This window comes from Etheostoma cragini, chromosome 21 (assembly GCF_013103735.1).
Source record: "Etheostoma cragini isolate CJK2018 chromosome 21, CSU_Ecrag_1.0, whole genome shotgun sequence".
Taxonomy (NCBI): domain Eukaryota; kingdom Metazoa; phylum Chordata; class Actinopteri; order Perciformes; family Percidae; genus Etheostoma; species Etheostoma cragini.
The window spans coordinates 14,988,856-15,007,564 of record NC_048427.1 but is presented as its reverse complement, the minus strand read 5'-3'; the positions used below and the strand labels follow the sequence as shown (position 1 = coordinate 15,007,564).

The following is an 18,709-nucleotide window of genomic DNA, read 5'->3' as shown; positions in this document are numbered from 1 at the left end:
TTAAGATGGGAAGGGTAGTCAATTAGATTACTCGTTACTGAAAAAAGTAACGCCGTTAGTAACGCTTTTATTTTATAACATCGATATTTCCATCACTGGGAATGACATGCAGCAAAGGGCCGCAGGTTGGAGTCAAACCCGAGGAGTGAACCTCTACCAGAAGGGCTACCCTGGCGCCCGTGTGCAAATTTGTAATCAGTATTGTGGGTTGCAAAACATAGTGTTACAGCTTCTAAAGGGGGAGATTAGAAAAAGGTACTGGATTTACTAGTTTTTGCTTTTAATAAAGGGTGATTTTGTAGCATAAATTTTCTAATAATTACTCTGCTTAATAAAAGCAACAGAATCCACTAGGGCTGTAATTATATGCAGAACGAAACTGAAATCATGACACTCCACGAACCTGTGGCGCGGAGTGAGAAGGCAGCGGCACCGGTAACGCTAACAGAGGTGTAACGTTATGAATGACAGCTGTTCTGATTCGGGTGCCTGGGTCTGTTTCCCGACGGTTCAGTTATCTGACATTAGCGTCCTTAGCACCGGAGTTAAGTGTAGACCGGGATGGCTGCTAGCTGGCTGGGGGCTGACTGTGGATGTGTCCGTGGGTCGGGGCTGTAATGATAGTGGATGGTTGCTAGCTAGCTGGGGGCTGACTGTGGATGTGTCCGTGGGTCGGGGCTGTAATGATAGTGGATGGTTGCTAGCTGGCTGGGGGCTGACTGTGGATGTGTCCGTGGGCCGGGGCTGTAATGATAGTGGATGGTTGCTAGCTGGCTGGGGGCTGACTGTGGATGTGTCCGCTGGCTGATTTGTACTTGTCTGGAGAGACCTACTTTTAAATAAAAATCACCACATTTTTTTAAATCGATTATTAACTTATCAAAATTGAGTATTGAATCGTTCTAGAGAGAATCGCGATGGATCAAAGAATCGATTATTTTTCCCACCCCTAGTATCCACTACAAAGCCTCTGTTTTTAAAATATGGGAATGATGGTTTCTGAGGTGTATTAATGCACACACACAGTTAAAAGTAGCTGCTGCTGAAACAACCACACTAACCAAAGGCATGTATCCTCTAGCTGGTTTACTTGGTGCTTTGTCTCCAACTCAACATGCTCTGGTGTTTCTGAATAATAGAACAGCCATTAGGCTGTGACTCACTTGATTACACCAAATAAGGCACACTTCACATTAGCTGATGAATGTAGCAGGGATCACTGTGAGCTGGTTGTGCCGTTAGAGTGACTCAGATGCTAAGCTATGTGCAGGAGAGAATTTGGTGTTGATAGCATGAAGTGGAAGCAATGCTGTACTATAGTTATCAAGAAGAACTTGATAGGCTACAAGTAAAACATATTCATTCACATGTCAAGATTTGTCAGGATAAAACTGAGTTTAAAAAAGAAAGCTTCTTATTTTAACAGATGTCAGACATTGAAGAACAGTTGCATGTTCTAGTAAGTGTAGGAATCAACAGTCTTTTTCGCCCAGAAACCGGAAACTTTGCTGATAACAGAGGATAGCATCAACAGTGTCGCCAGACTCCAGAGATTCCAGGGGAAACTCAGAGGGCTCGGCTCATCAGTTTGTCACTCTCCCTCTCCAGAACATGGCCACCAGTGTGTGCCCGCTGTCAGACCAGACTGAAGAACACGGTTGTTTTATGCTTGGATTAAAATGCTCATGGTCATCAGGGACTAGTCGTAGCCACTCAATCGCTCGTCATTATAATGCTTACGTTTTGAACAGGTCTGTGTCTTTGTTTGTACCTTCAGTAATGTGGTAGCTTGATTAAAAACAAGCCAATGTTCATGTTTTGTGGAAAAGATAGGCAAAAATGGTGTGTGCAGTACCTTGAAAATATTAACTTTGTCTAAAGTTCTATAAATATAGAGAAGCAATCACCATGGAGGGGGGGAAGTATGTGTTAAAAAAGAAAAATTCTCTTTCCATGAAATTCTGTTACAAGTACAAATCGTTTTATCGTCAGCGTCACACTTAAATTTTGATAAAATAGAAACCTGTGTCCCATTTAAAGGTCAGTGTCTATTACAAACTGTCATTTTGTTTATTGAAGCAAATTAATTTTATTAGATGTTATACACAGAAACAGAAAGAGGAGAGGAGGGGAAGGCAGTAAGAAGAGGCCTATAAAACCACAAAGAACAACCTTAAGGAAAACACCAGCAAGAACACACACATCCCGTTCAGTATCAGAGGGATTCTCTCATATTTAGGGGGGAAAAAAACCTCTCTGCCCGCTTCCAGTACATATGCTCTTGCCCTCACTTCAACTTTTGTAGTTGTTGTTTTTGATTCTCTTTTCTCTCGTTTGAATTGGCTTTGGCCGGCTTTTGTTGCAGCCAGTCTGCTCAGGAGTCTGTTGTTGTAGGACTGAAATGGAAACCAGTTGTAAATGAGAAAAGAAAGCCCTGTTTCCTCTCGGAGTGGGGCAGAAATTTAGGGGCTTTGTTACACTAAAAATGATTTTCAGATGTTGAAGTTACTTAACAGTTTGTTAGAAAGCCGTCATCACTGGACAGTGAACAGCCCTCTCTTGCTCTAACCCTCTGTTTTTCTTCTCTCTCAGCCTCCTTTCCTCTCTGAAAAAATCTCCTTTGCTGAACATGATCTCACCTCGCCTCCTCCTCCTTCTCCTCTTCTTCCTCCTCCTCCTTCATCCTTCCTTCAGTTCTTTCTGGTTAACAGGGAAGGTTTATGTTACCAGATGCCAACAGCTGCCAGCTGGCCTATGCCTCTCTTTTTCATTCAACAACAACGCTTTTCTCTCCTTCAACAGTATACAATTAGACTATAGTTGGACTGCATTTTATTGACAAGGTGCAACATGGTGATGGGTGCTGCTGCAGACTGGTCAATGGCTACTCAACAAAGAACCTTTAACTATGTAGAAAGGTCTCTGTTACTTTGCCTCATTACCTTTGTTCTTTATTAACAACAGTTGCCAGTGTTCATATGGCTTTGAATGTTTGGGTTGTGCACATGTGCTGAAAGCTCAGTTGATATTGGTGTGCTTGTTTTTAGCTTCCTAAAACCGTACTAATCATGTGAAGTTTCTCTTTATCACCCTTAAAGTAAAATATAATTCTGCTCAGTCCAACACTTCACAGAAGTTAGATGATGGATAAATGGATTACAATATTTAAACCCAAGATACCACACTATGGCCAAGACATCAGTATGACATAGAAAAATGTGATATGTTTTGTACATAGTATCTTAGGGAAAAACTGCATCCTGACTAGACTATACAAAAATCACATAGAAGTGCATGCATACTAAGGGACTGCATTTATAAAGCGCTTCCCTACCTTTCTCTAGACCCTGGACCTCTACTAATGAAGGGCATTTGCATATCCCTCCAAATTTGTTTTTGCACTCTTAGCCATTTTACAGTTTCCCTATCAGTCATTTTCCCTGCATATTATGTTACTATTGCGAACTGCCGTTAAAGCAGATAATGGTAGTAGACCATTCTTTGTTAACTAACAGAATAAAACAAAAACTGAAGTGCAGCATTGGATCAGATAGGGATTATACATCTGATATTAAGACGGACTTGTACAGTATCTTCTTCTGCAAACGCTTGCAAATTGGGCTTAAAAGCTTCCAGTGGAGAGTTCACCTCTTCCAGTACAAGCACAGAGTAAGTAGAGTACAGTAAGTGATTAAGAGATGCTTGCTATACATTAGGGTTTTCTTCCAGATTCCACATTCTTTCCCTATGATTACACGCATAGCTGGCGTGCAGCCACCAGTCTTCTCAGTGTGAGCGCCTCGGTTCAGATATCGTTAACTACATACCTCAGGCTGTGTCTCTGTGCAGTTCAGGGGCTCAACACTCAGAAGTCCCGGGCCTGATGTCAGTGTTAAGTCACAGCCAAATGCAAACAGTGCTAGCAAATTCCACAGAAGAGTGGCTGTGGGCAACCAGGAAGTAAAGGAAAAAACACCTTCTGTTTTCCCTGCTGGAATGTTAATGGATGGTCTGACCTGTGGCAGATTGGTGCACGGCTTGACTGGTTTCTCAACAGGTCAGGTTTCTGTTTGGTTCATGTATTTGGTACATGCCTTATCCATCTGTCTTTTGGTAAACTTGCTTGTCAACAGAAGGCCACAAAACTCAGGACAACCTGGGAAAACACAAGTGAGGAGTATTACTGGGTGTATTGTCACTATGTTACCCAAGTTTCTGTACAAATAACTAAACAATACCTTTTCCGATGCCTTAGTTTTGGGAACACTGTGTGGAGATATATATATATATATATATTTATATATGTGTGTGTGTGTGTGTGTGTGTATATATATATATATATATATATATATATATATATATCTCCACACAGTATTCCCCAAACTAAGGCATCGGAAAAGGTATTGTTTAGTTATTTGTACAGAAACTTGGGTAACATAGTGACAATACACCCAGTAATACTCCTCACTTGTGTGTGTGTATGTTTGTGTGTGTGTGTGTTTATGTTTAACCCTGAACAGGATTGTTATGCAGTTCAGCCAATCTTTTTTTTAACATTGCAATAAAAACAATGTAGAAAAAGACATACAATGGACATTTTAAAATCATTTGGTCGCTATTCATATCCTATAGCCCAGCCCTAGAATAATGTCATTTATGTGAGTAAACATCTGGAAAAGAACAATTAAACATGCCTAAGATTCTAAACAATTATTTGATGCCAGCTCTGGATGCTTGACACTTTTTGATTGCCGGTGTTACTGCCACATGTTGGTCAGTACTGAGTGAAGAGAGGGCATGTCATATTTTCCCAATTTCTTTTAAAACTGATGCCATGGTACACAAACACTTTGGTCATAAATCAGACCTTATTTACCACCGTATTGTTAGGGAGAGACTGGTTTCCAAAGTACATATTCATTCACTCTGCCAATGCTGTAGACTGCCATGTGCAAATATAGTATGTGTATTTATTTGTGTGGTTTGCCTGAATCCGGCTTGCCTGGTCTTGTTTGTTGGTGGAGATTGGGGGAGGTTTGCGGAAACTACTAATTGTTGTGGGAAGAAAAATGGAATGTGGTAGGTAATTGTTTTGGGCAGGTCCGGCTGAAGGACACTCTGTGCCAAGAGGGTCATGATGTTCCAAGACCAGGGTAGAAAAAAAAAGAAAAAAAGAAAAGATTCATGCTGTTGTGACTTTATAACCTTAACTTCGGAAATTTATTAAGATAAAAATACATCAATAAGAGCTCATGTTTTGCAGCTGCTTGGCTGTCTCATTACCAATAGCAACTGTACTACTTTACTATCAGCAAACCAATTTAACCTTTAACCCTTGTGTTGTCTTCCTGTCAAAATTGAAAATCAACACTTCTGTTGATGCTTTTTATTGATGTATTTAACTTTTTCTTATGATTTTGTCCCCTTTTTCAACGCTTTTGACTTTTTTTTCAGTGTTTGTCACTTTTTTGACGTTTTCAACGCTACATATCACTGACTTATTAACTTAAGTTTTACAGTTATTTTTGGAATTTACGGTCAATAAACCTAATTTAGAGGTAATTATACCTTATGTTTAAGTTAGAAAAAAAGAAATTAGGAATTATTTAGACTTTTATTAAAGCAATGTATGTTGATGGATACTATTTCAAAACTACTTCAATTTTTTTCAAATGCTAGAAAATTGAATAAGATACCCCAAAAAAATTAATGAAAGTAGAGATTTGTATTTGCCAAAGAGCGTTGTGTGGATTCCATCATGTTATTTTGGGTAATTAACATTGACAAAAGAACATTGATATAGGAAAACGGGTCATTTTGACCCGAGGACAACATGAGGGTTAAAGATGTTTATGCTCCCCATAGTCCAAACTATAATGACCAACTGGAAGCTGTGTGTGAGTTTTCCATTAATTTACACATCCACAGGATGTCTTTGAGTCACTTTTTCGCCAAGACCTTCATAGAGTCATTATATCCTGTCTGCTTGCGCACACAGCAGTCTTTTTTTTAATTCCCAGAAATGTTTTTTTTTTAGTGCCAGATAAAGAGAGACCAAGGCCAAATAGCTTCACTGGAATGTTCCTGAAGCCAGAACCATGACAGCTAATTTCTCTTGCTAAAGGTTAACATCACTGCTAAATGTAGTGGTTGGGACTAGAATCCTATATACAAACAGCATGCAAAAACGTCATATATTAATAGTACTGGTATCAGGGATGGCGACTTGAGCTTAGACTCAAGCCGCACTTAGGCCACATGCACACAGAGACTTCAGACTTGACTTGAGACTCGTCCTCAAAAGACTTCAGACTCGACTGGACTAGAGATGTGGGACTCCGGAACAATCTTTATTTTTAAGAAATATCTGATGAGCTGAATGTTATTTTCCCCTCCCTGCGTAACTTATGAGCCACCTACCTAACATATCTGCTGTGCGTGGACACCGGCCACACATTAGAGAGGACAACACACATGTCCACCGCTGCAGTGCCATTCATCAGAAACATTGGCTTTAAAAACCTCAGAACACCATGGCCAAACAAAAGAATTGCTGAATCCTTAATATGTGGAATCAAGGTATAGGATTTATCGGGCACCTGAAAACACACCCTGATAGTTTAGCAAACAGGTTCAGCTCAGCATTGGCCATCTAACGTTAGCTTGCTTCTAGCTTTAGCTACGACCTACGGCAGGTTAACTTTCACTTCACTAGATGTTTTGAAAAGATGAATCAGCGTTTGGTTGTTTGCCAAACTTTTCGGGGAATTTAACGCTACATAATCATTTATGTCCCGCTGGCTGCAAGTTTAATATTGATCATAACGCTACAGCTGTATTAAGCTAACGTTACACTGGGTTTGAGAGTCTGGGGGATGTGTTAACTTACAGTAGTTTATAGGCTTTTGATGGTTGTAGATGCAGTGCACATTACACGGTTGTGCTCTGCAAGTGAAAAATAGTGTGCATTTTAGCAATTCTTTCCTGATACCCTGAGAACCTTAAAATTTGGTCGTTACTGAACAGTATGTTCATGTTACAAGGCAAAATACATTTGTTGACTTTAAAAGTAAAGCATTCCTGGTGTTTTTTGTAATATTGCAATAGCCTTTTTACACTGATTATATAACTAACAACTAATCAAAGCTGATACTGTATGAAGTAGAAGGCATAAAATATACTTTAAATTCCTTATGTATAGCTATGCAGTGCTCTGAGCAGCAAGAGAGACTTGACTTGGACTCAAGCTCAGAGACTTGTGAGCATCTCTGAGTGGTGTACATTTTAACCATTGGCAACCCTCCTGGAAATCAAGCATGTCATAGTTCATGGTCTTTGTGCTGTTTTTAGCCATTCACTAGCTATGGCAATATTTTTCAATTTGGTTCCAGTGATTCCCACACATTAATTTATTTGTGGCAGCTCGCCACACAATTAACATTTGCCACCACAAATTTATTTAGTCTTTTGGGGGCTGGATGCCCCCCCCCCCTCTCTCTCTCTCTCTCTCTCTCTCTCTCTCTCTCTCTCTCTCACAAACACATTGGGCACCGTCGGAAATACAAGTCTTTGAGCGGCAGAGCGCACTCCGCCACAAAATGTACCATTTGTTAATTGGGAGCGCTGCTGGAATATATTTATATACTACTCGGTTACACAGAACACCACCTATGAAAAAGTGGAGCAGCAGAGCACCAAGCGCAGTGAAAGAAAAATGTTATTTGGCGTTAAATATCTTGTTTTTCGAACAGCTGTGCCTATGTGCAGCCCCACAGAACCGCTCGCATGGCTGTAGACCTAATAGTTCCTAAAGATACTTAGTCCTCCATCCACACCCAGTACTAATGTAGGTGTAGTCAAGTCACGAGAAAGAACTTCCCACACACTGTTGCAACTAAGCCCTAAAACAATAAAAAACTCCCCTGCAAACTGCTGGTTTACCCTGCCGTCGGTGGAAGGTTACGATGACAGTTATCAAACAAACCAGGCTTTATATTGGCGTCCTCTCATAATGTTTATATTGACATTTAAATCAAGGCCCCATGTATTTTGTTATGTGGGAAACACAGATTGAATCACAGAATTAGAGTTGTTCAATTGCAGTTGCAAAAAACTAAAGTGAAAATTCAGGATAATTGTTCCATGAAAACAAACATGTTTGGCATGCTGTGTGTCAGTTGTTGATGATGTGTGTGTTGCTGAGATTGGCTCAACCCACACGGCGACATCCTAATCCTTGTGCGTTGTCATCTCTTTGGTTCCTGCTCAGACTGTGAATCATAACAGCAGGTGGACTTTAATCACACACACATAACAGACAGTTATTGTAGACAACAGTCACCGTTTGTTCAAGGTGCTGTCTGTCTGTCTGTCTGTCTGTGTGTTTTGTACTGGTCTGCCATGATATCACACAGGGTGCTGAGTTTTGATTGATTTGATATTTATACTCAGGCCTTTGTTTTATTAAAAGGTTGACCTCTCTCTGTAAGGGCTGCACAATGTATTGTTTTTTTTGTCATCGCAATATCAACTGGCGCAATATTCACATTGCGAAAGCTGCAACATACCGCTAAAGACACTTAGAGATTTTCTATTAGTTGAAAGAAAATATCAGTTGAAAACTGCACTTTATAATTGTAATTGTCATTTTTTTAGTGGTGCCTTTCATATTCAATTCAATGTTCAATTTGTCCAATAAAAAATGTTGGAAATGATTTCCTTTCATTTGTTTTAAACTACAGCAATGTTGTATTACAGCACAACACTGAGAGCAACAGAACTAAGTAGACTTAAACATCTGTTTATTTAGCTCAAGTAATATGTTACTATGCAATATTCAACAACATTATTGCATAGTTTCCTCATATCGTGCAGCCCAGCTCTATGTACTGTATGTATAGTGAAGTGTAAGGTATGAAAGCATTGTATCTCCCATTGTGTCATGTATCATAAAACATTGATTCAGCCCTTTGAAAGCGGCTTAAAAGTAAAAAAAAAAAAAAGAAAAGTGCATGTGTATTTGCAGGCAGTGTGTGCCTCAGAGTAACCTTACCCTGCGAGCGCACAGGTGATACTAAGCTGAATATAGCCCCCTTACGGCCAGCTGGCCTTGCTATTTAAAACAGAGTGGAGAGAGGGGGGAGGGTGCGGCCAGGGACCGGGTTTAACATCAGCATTATGCAGGAGCCACAGTTTGGTGGTGGGACTGGACCGCAAAAAAATCTGAGTTTCCCCGATAGGATTATTAGGAAGCATCAGCTTTGATTCTTCAGTCGCACCAGTCCAATAGGAGTCTCATTCCCTCTCAGAACATATTTCATAGAGTCCCTGTCTAAATGAGATGCCTTTCCTCAAGGGCAGAAAGGGCAAAAAACATTTCACAGTTGCAGTGCTGATTGGGTATCAATCAATTACTCTGTATGAGATGGTGTGTGTGATTCATCCCAGTATCAGATTTACCAAAGTATCTATAACAAAGGTCGATTATGTTGGATGAGGTCATCACTGACAACCGTTACTGCTGTTTACGCTCATCCAATACAAGTTTTTTTCCGTCACCGTTTTTGAGAGAAAACTTATTCTATCTAGAAATAGTTTAAGAACAGATTGTCTCCTTGGTAATGCTCTGATTTTGTTCTGTTTGCTATGTCTGTGTGCATGTTTGACAGGGAGGGGTTAGCATATGGCAGCCATAACAGTAAATGAATGACAACAGCTGAGGTGTGTGTGTGTCTGTGTGTCTGTGTGTTTGTGTGTTTGTGTGTTTGTGTCAGAGCAGTCTCAGAGCAGTCTCTCTGGGCAATCTGTCTGCCGAGCTCCCTTTTGCCACTTTTCCTCCGCCACTGGCGTCTTTTCAGTTTCCTCCGCTCCCTTGTTCTTTTCGTCCACGACTCGCCCTGTGGATTTCTTCCCCGCCCCCCTCTCTCTCTCTCTGGGAAACCTTTGCAGAGCAGCGCTGTCGTGACTCGTCGGCTGCCACTGCAAGGGAAGGAGAGAGCAGGAGGAAGAAGAGAGAAAAAGAGAGACGGACTAATCGATTTCTCTGATACAGGAGAGAGAGAGAGAGAGGTGCTTGGAGAAAAGAGGAGAGGCAGCAGCAGCATTTTTCCTTCACGTTTTGTTTTAAAAGGAGATATCATTTGACTTGTGTGGGGGTCTTCCGAAGCATTTGATGCCTGTCCTTCCCTTGGAAAGGGGACAGCTAATTGAAGGGACAGCTGTTGCAGTTTGGACACATCAAGGATTCTTCTTTCGTCCCCTCTTCAGCCAAAACTGCCAACGTTTGAGATTTCAGGAGAACCGCTTTTGAATGATGCGTTTAATGTTAAAATAATTTATCTCCATTCTGAATGATAATGCTGGACACCAACCATTGCCTGTCCTTTGAGGCCTCCCCCCCGGGCTCTCCCCTAATGGGAGAAGACATGGAGAAGACAGTACTGATGATGGATCATGACAGACTTGTCTATCACAGCCTGAAAGAAGGTGGGCGATCTGGAGCGGCATATACGCCAGTAGAGACGCAGTCTAGCTGACATAGTTTGTGTGTATGTGATTCAGTCGACAAGTTTATACCAGGACTTTATGGCTTCACTTTATAAGTTGACGGGGCTTTTCTAAAGATAAGCGATTTGGATGACTTGCATGTTTAGGAAGGAAGTGAAGTGGTTTTCTATTCTCTCTAATAAACGTTTTCAATAGAGAGACAGACTTGACCACTTTGTCAAGTTAACAAAGTGTGGGTGGCCACAGGTGTAATTGACTGAGCATATGAAGTCAGATCACATATTACTTCAGTCTTAAAGATGAAGAAACACATGAATGTGTATGCACCAAAACTCACTGTGTATCCTGGTCAAAATTAATCACTGAGGGACAGAGTTCTGAGGTTGTAGTGTTGGTCCTATGGTCCAGCTAAAAAGGCTTAAGGAATTTTGATTGGACAATAAAAACAGCCGGCATGTTACAGTGTCACTGCATACATGTCACCCCAGCTGTCAGTTATTATTCCAGGTGCTTTTTGCTAACCGCTACCTTTGCTAAATTCTTCAAAGGAGGCACTCATCGTGTCCATAGTAAGTGATTGCATAAATCCATTAAAAGCGCTGAGAATTTGAGTCGACCTTCTTGAACTTTAAGATAATTAGTATTCACCACAACTCCTCTTGTTGTCATCTGGCAACCCAGCGCAGTGCAAAGGCAGTGGAAGTGACTCTGAGTTGTAAATGGCCTTAACATTTTATTGTTTCTGCCATCCAGCTTCTTTCCTTTCTCACTGATGTGTGAAACATTTGCTGTGGTCAGGCTCTGCGTGCAGATGCAGTCTAACAGAGCTGCTTTGCAAATGATAAGCTCATGCAGAAGAACATTTCAACAGGCTTGTCAAATAGAATATTTCCAATGGCAATTCCAGGCGCAACCTCCATGCAGAGTGTTTGTGAGACTTGTGTTTGTTAGTGGAGTGTGTGGCAGTGTGATCATGTACGTTTCCTTCCTCATGCTCACTATTTCACCCAGTGTGGGCACAGAGCAGTCTCTGTGTGTGTGTGTGTGTGTGTGTGTGTGTGTGTGTGTGTGTGTGCGTGTGTGTGTGTGTGTGTGCGCGTGTGTGCGCGTGCTTTACTGTGCCAAGCCTGGAGGGGGGCCTTAGGGACAGTGACGTACTCGGACATGTTTAAACAGATCTGATGACGAATAAGCACAGCAGGATTAGCCTACTTGGCCACTAAGAACTTGGCTCTACCTCGCTGACCTCTTCTCCCTCTCCGATGCCTCTTGAACCTTACACCTAATCCGTGGATGCCTCTTTCCCCTCTACTATTACATTATCAAAGGTCTTGTTCAAAAGTGGACAGTGACCTCTGTGTCAGCATATGCAAACAGAATTCCCTAATGTCCATGTTTTACTATTTTAGGTCTGGAATATATCATTTTATTTTCTCAACTGCAACTCATTTTTACTGTGTAATGAAACATAGTTTGTAGCAGCAAGGCTGCTGTGTTCAACTACTGAACAAAAACAGAAACTTTATCAGCTGAATATTTGATCAGTGATTGTGTTTTATTTGTATTTATCAGGATAAAAATATGAAAGGTATGCTTGTCTCACATTGCCAGATATTCAGTATATAGACAGGAGAAAAAAACGCTCTGGCTTGTTTGTATTTCTATCAGAATTTGATCCGTTTGATACAATAATAGTCGAAAGGTCTAGCAGAGCCGCACAATTTAATCATTTAATTGCCATTCAAGTTAGAGGAGTGCTCGGCCGGGTACGTTCTCTAGTGCACATGCTCTATAGTGGGCCCTATAGTGTGGAAGCAGCGCCGATCATCTCGGTCATTTCATAAGCCAGAGTTGAACTTTTTTGGCTTTCTGCGCCACTGAGCATATCTCCTAGGAATGAAGGGGGCTCCACCTTGAACACTGTATCCAAGTTTTATTATACAACAATGGCCCATGCAAAATAGATAGCAGAGGGGGTCTCTCAGCTTTTATCTCAGCAATGCACATCCATTTGAGCCAGTCAAAAAGTTAGCTGGTTATGGCTTATGTTTTCTTTGTTATGTACATTTTTTATCAACTTTTTATGCTTTTTCACCATTGTTACCCCTTCTTTATCTAAAAACTGTAAATGCTGTCTCAGTGTTCTTTGGCTCTAACTTTGACTTTTAAGAGCAGAGGCCAGTTTTGACTGTGGGCTTGTCCCAGTAAAACTGCATGCCCTTTCATCCTTTCCTTAAATTAAACAAAATGGTCCTTAAACGGGATTTTAGATAAAGACATTGTCAAACTTATTTCATTTAAAAAAACAAAACAATCCACACTGACTTTTCTTCAACGTTTAAGAAACCAGATAACTGCAGGCTGTTGACAATTGGTAGGTGTCCAAACCTCACTAAACTCACTCTATCAGCACCAAACTTGTCATTTACACTTTTAACCCCAATGCAGAACTTAGGGTTATGATTCCTGTTCAAACAACTCTGGCCTTTATATTTGTGTAGGTTTTGGGTCCCCCATGCTTGCATATCTGTAGATAATGTCTTACAATATGGTTTACCCACATCAGCCTACAGTTTTAACACCACTGTAGCATTTCACACTTTGCACCTTTGCTGAAGTGTATGACATGACACTGGGAATCTTAAAGGTCCCATGACATGGTGCTCTTTAGATTCTTTAATTTAGACCTTAGTGGTCCTTAGTGGTCCCCTAATACCATGTCTGAAGTCTCTTTCCCCAAATTCAGCCTTGGTGCAGAATTTCAGCTAATAGAGCCAGTCCCACAACAAGTTTTCCTTATGTGCCATTTCTGAGTCTGTAGCTTTTAAAGAGGGGGGTGGCCTTGACCTTGACCAATTGCACTTTTCTGGTTGAAAGCCATGATGGCTCTCTCTCATGGGTGCCCAAAGCAGCGAAAGGGGAGGTAACCTTGCCCTGGATGACCTCATAAGGGGCCAGATTCCAGATCGGCCGATCTGAGCTTTCATTTTCTCAAAGGCAGAGCAGGATACCCAGGGCTCTGTTTACACCTATCACCATTTCTAGCCACTGCAGGACCAAAGGCAGGCTGGGGGAACTTATGTTAATGTTAAAAAAACCTAATGTTAAATTTTCAAGCCATGGGCCCTTTTAAGTTCTTTTTGTACCACTAAGAAAAATCTGGCCGATGCATTATAATTTATAAGTAGTTTTTTTTATAAACATCTCTTTACCTTGTACCTCAGTTGGTTGACAGACTGGTACTAACAGCCATTCCCAGCCACTAAACAGCTAATGCAAGGATGTCGAGTTTACTTACTTCCAAAGATGAGGCATGAAGAGAGGAATGAGAGCGTGCAGAAGAGAATAAATAAGTGAACCCCAGTGTCCTGTCTGTGTGAAAGAATATGAAGAGGGAGCATGGAGTTGTTGGGCTGGGATAGAGGGAAGTGTAAGATTCTCTTTCCCAGAATAAACCTCTTCCTTGGAAGTGCCAAGTGGTCTGGCATCTTACCCTGCACTCTGCCGTGGCGTCTGTGCGTGCATGTGGATATGTGTGTGTGGCAACACGTGAGTTTCCTAAGTGTTTGCCTGTGTGTATGGCTCTTTGGGAAAAGCAATCTCTCAGCTGCTGGTGAAACGTATACATGAACTTGCCTGCCTATGTTTAGGTCTCTGTGTTTACATCGCTGAATGTGAACTGACATGTTATTGCTTCCAGAGGCGTGTCTCTAGTGCTAGCCTGATCCCTCACGATTTAGAGCATGCACACTTTCAAATGTAACAAAGAGGAGCTGGGATCACCAGCGAGGATTTAAAGCCAAGGAATGCCATTTAGTTGCACAGGCTCTGACATAAATTGATGGAACTTGCAGTTTTCCTGTCCAGGCCTGGATTGTTTGTCATAACACAGGGGCTAACACAGCAGCCGCTACGCAGGACGGCTACCTTGTTAGCTAGCCTGCGAGCACCAATGATGTCACTTTGTCAGTGGGAAGGAACAGGTGCTGCTTGTGTAGCAGACACAACCCCGGCCCAGAAATGCTTGGGAAGCTTCAGTGGCTTGTTACACTTCTCTCTCTTTCTCACACACACACACACACACACACACACACACACACACACACACACACACACACACACACACACACACAGACACAAACCCTTTAAACAGGGACAGATGGTACATATCAAACAAGAGTCCTCAACTTAGTGGAGTTGAGCTAAAAGTCGGTGTCGGTGAAAATAGCGATTAGTGTCATAAAAACTTTTCGTCCTCTGATTTTTATTAAACACTATGAACTTAAAACCAAGATCAACATCTTTGTTTTTTTTTTTAATCGAAACAAGCTGTTTCCAAGACACACAGGGGAAGTGTAGTGTCATATCAGTTTCTTAACAGCCCAAAAAAAACCATCATACGCCAAGTTCAGGGACCCTGTAGCTGCTCTGTACTGCCTTGGCGGGGTCGGTGATGTAGTTTGTTAGTTTATTTGTGTGATTGGCTTGGCTGAAAGGTCACTTCCCTAAATGACTTCTTACTGTGTTGCAGAGAAGCAGATACTGCAAGAAATGATGAAAAACAATGCACTTGCAGGATTTTGCAGCTGCCCATATTTACATTTGTTATTCTGTAGAATTCTTTTTTCTTGCCCTGGTCTAACTTGGTTTATAATTTAACTAAAAGCTATGATCATGAGGGTAGAATGAGCATTCGGCCCCAATGGTCAATTTGTTAAATAAGTTTGACTTTACCAAGATGAGAACGACTTTGTGTATGCAGAAAGGAAAAACAGGGTCCTACTCGTTTTGTCCAGCGCTGTGTTACTAAAAACTCTCTCTCTCTCTCGCCTCTGTGTTATGTAACAAGTGCTTCCTGTTTTAAAATGACAGGCAATCAGACCATATGCTCTATTTTCTTTTTACTACTTTCTAATCGAGGCTGGTCTTGTTTCAGTCTGCATTCTAACTGTTCCTTTTCCCTTCCTGTGCTGGTTTCTCTCATCCTTTTTACTGCTCTATCCTACACATTCTTCTAGTGATTACTGTTTTCTTCCTTTTATTTATCTGGACCAAAAAAAAAATATTCAGAAACAGGAAGTGTGTAGTATACAGATCACACCCTCCTTGTACCCACCTCCTCTGCCTGTTAGCTTAAAAAAAAAGAAGCACGGAAGTGGGGTGAAATGGGAGGATGAATTGGGTGCCAGAGAATGCAGGTCCTCCTCATGTCAATTCAAATGTATATGGTGCGTGGTTATTTATGTTAACGGGACAGATGGACTGCTGATTATTGGACAATAAGGGACATTAAGAAAGCTTCAGGGGCTCAGAGATTCATCGCTGCAGTTTCTTGTTCTCTCTGGCCGTCACTGACTTTCTCTTCTCCTTCTCCCCCCCACCTCACCTCTGCTGTCTCCATGCAGTCCTCCAGCTTAAACTCCAGCAGAGACGTACACGAGAGGAACTGGTCAGCCAAGGGATCATGCCACGTAAGTCTCAGTCTCTGAAATCAAATGAACTGTATTCTGCAAACTTGTATTGTCGATGTGGATAGTTCCCTTTTTACATTTACATACAAACACCATATTGTTACATATACAGGGATGCACATGCTCAACGCTCCAGAAAAAGCACCAAGTGACTTAGTCTCACCTAAAGATTTAGTGTTATAGTATGGAGGGCGTAATGTAGTTTCTGTTTAGCGTTTGGAAGTTCTCAGTATTAAGATGATAATAGAAACTTTGGCTGACAACTAGGGCAGTGTGCCTGTGATTTTTGAGCTTAGGTCAAAATGTTAACTCTTTCTTGATGTTAAAGCATCAGACATATAAGACCCTGGCAGAGAGATTAATTAGGTTGTTACATAATACTCACGCTTAGCTATATGTGTACGGCTGGTTGATTCACAAGCTAAAAAGCGATATCTGATCCTCATCTGTTATACAGGATATGTTTCAATGTTCTTAACATAGATGTTTGAATTCGATTTCAAAATATCTTTAGGTAAAACAATATTCTGACATTTCTTTTGCCTGTTTTTTACTGAAAATGTCAGCCCTCATCTGCATGTTGAGTGTGTGCCTTCTGCATGTGTCATATTTGGAGGTGTCTTTGCACCACTTTGTGTGTTATCAAATAGGGCAGCTTCCTCTTCTTCTGTATCCACTTCCTGTTTCACAGTTCCGCACATCACAAAAGGCAGAGATATGTTTTTCTTTTTTTCTTTGTTTCACTGTAGGATGTATCTATGGGCTGTAAGTACCGGGCATTTTTAAAGGAATTGTTTGAGCCTCATACAGCATATATATATAGTATGGTTGTTTACTGCTATGACCAAGTGATTGTAGAGTCAAATAGGTCTGTAAATGAAAGTAGGAAACCCTGGGAGGTGACTGTCAGGCCCAGTTCAGACAGAGAAACTAAAGATGCACTAAATATTCTAGGTTAATTTCATGAAGGGAAGATTAAGTTATTTGTCCAAAATTACTTAGTGTTTAGTATGTTTTGTCTTTTTTTTTTTAATACTTGAGAGTGGGGTGACACGTGAAGAAACCAAAACATGCTGCGTGTCCCTAAATGTTGGATTATTTTCAGCTGGGTAATATAACCCCTGGCTGAATTAGTTTCCATATAAATCCACTAACGATGCACTTAATCTGGCTCAGTTTGCTCTAAAAGCATGGACTAGGCATAAAAGAATGCACTAGAGTGGACACTCAGACCAGCTAAGCTACTTGTATTAGTGGGCAGCGCGGAGTCTCCCATTCAACCATTAAGTAGTTACGGTAAATCTGTCTGTTTCCTCCTTATGCAACAGGCCTCATGTTGAATTGGGATCAGCATCTACTGGTGGAATATTTTACTCTCATGCTACTCTTCTGTGGCGATAAGAAGAGACAATGATACATAAAAAAAGGAGCAAGGGACGGAACGAGTTTAAAAGAGATTTAACAAAGATTTATGTTTGCTCTCAAGGAGATGTTTTCCTCAAGCAAAGGATTTTTCAAACAGCCCTTAGTTTGACTGTTGCATCAAGACCACAGCAAGGTAGCGCAAAGTCTGTTCAGCTGTCAATCCCCCTGTTGAATGACAGGACAGTGAAGATCATTTGAACTGCTAAAGAGCAAGAAGGGTGATCATCATGTATCAACTTGTGGAAATGTTGGCCAGTGGAATTGTACCATATGTCCAAATTGTGATGTATATCTATAATGATAAGATATTTTAACCATGTTGCCCAGCTGCAGAGCATTTGGAATGATGGGAACTGATAAAGGGTCAGTGTGGTTGTGGTATCAAATCCTCACACTGGTTTTGCTACCTCTCTCAGTAACCACAGGGATATTAACCTTGACCTCCCACTAGACCTGCACGATTAATCGTTATAAAATTGTGGTCTCGGTACACTGTGTTCACGATTGAATTTTTAAATAATTTAGATTTTTAGTTTTAATGATTTTGATTCTCATTCAATTTTACGAGCCGACTACAAACAATCATAAACACAAACGCTACTACCTTATTCTGTGAGTATTAAACATAGACTGTTTAAAATAGGTTTTAAAGCACTCCCAATGCTCTCCCCGCTCTTCATTGAAGCCTCTATGTTTACAGGCGTGTGGTGATGAACAATGTGCTATAGGTGCCAAAAATGTATGTTAGTTACTGCCAATTTGTTTTGTTTTGTCATGATTCATGTGTGCAATAAACAATACACTTAGTAAGAAAATAATCGTGACAGAGAATCTTGATAACAATTCTAAGCAAAAAAAAATTGTGATTCATATTTTTCCCCCGAATCGTGCGGGCCTACCTCCCACTTGCTGCGGTGATGCTCCTATGTAGCTGTTGGTGCAATGTGTCAATATCAACTATGTAAGTAGGAAGCAGGGTGTTTCTGGACAAGAGAATACAACCGAGAGCTAGAAGGACACTTAGAGAGTGCAGACCTCTGCCAAGGCCTAATGCCCTATCTTCCAATGTTAACAAAAGTGACAAAAAAATTGTGTCTCTGCCCCATGATAAGGATCCACTCCAAAATGTTATGGGTTATTTCTCGGCGCGTGATTCAACCTCTCACCAAGTTTCATGAAAATCAGGCCAGCGTTTTTTTGTTATCATGCTGACAATCATACGTAACTTTCTTAGCGGGTGTAATAAGTGTGCTAGATTAGGCCATGTTAAATGCGTAGATATATGGATGAATAAGCAATAACAATGC

General features: G+C 41.0%; 1 protein-coding gene across 13 annotated transcripts in view; it reads left to right on the top strand.

Moving 5' to 3' along the window:
- mrtfab (myocardin related transcription factor Ab) overlaps positions 1-18,709 on the top strand; it is a 59,869-nt gene that overhangs the window by 23,240 nt on the left and 17,920 nt on the right. For 9 of the 13 annotated variants that reach the window (XM_034859723.1, XM_034859720.1, XM_034859725.1 and 6 more), the window contains one exon: positions 15,912-15,977. In XM_034859723.1, the coding sequence (XP_034715614.1) occupies positions 15,912-15,977 (66 nt within the window). Of the gene's footprint in view, positions 1-9,424; positions 9,428-9,825; positions 10,486-15,685; positions 15,705-15,911; positions 15,978-18,709 lie in introns of those variants that run through there. The other 4 variants (XM_034859733.1, XM_034859726.1, XM_034859732.1 and 1 more) reach the window with 3 other exon arrangements.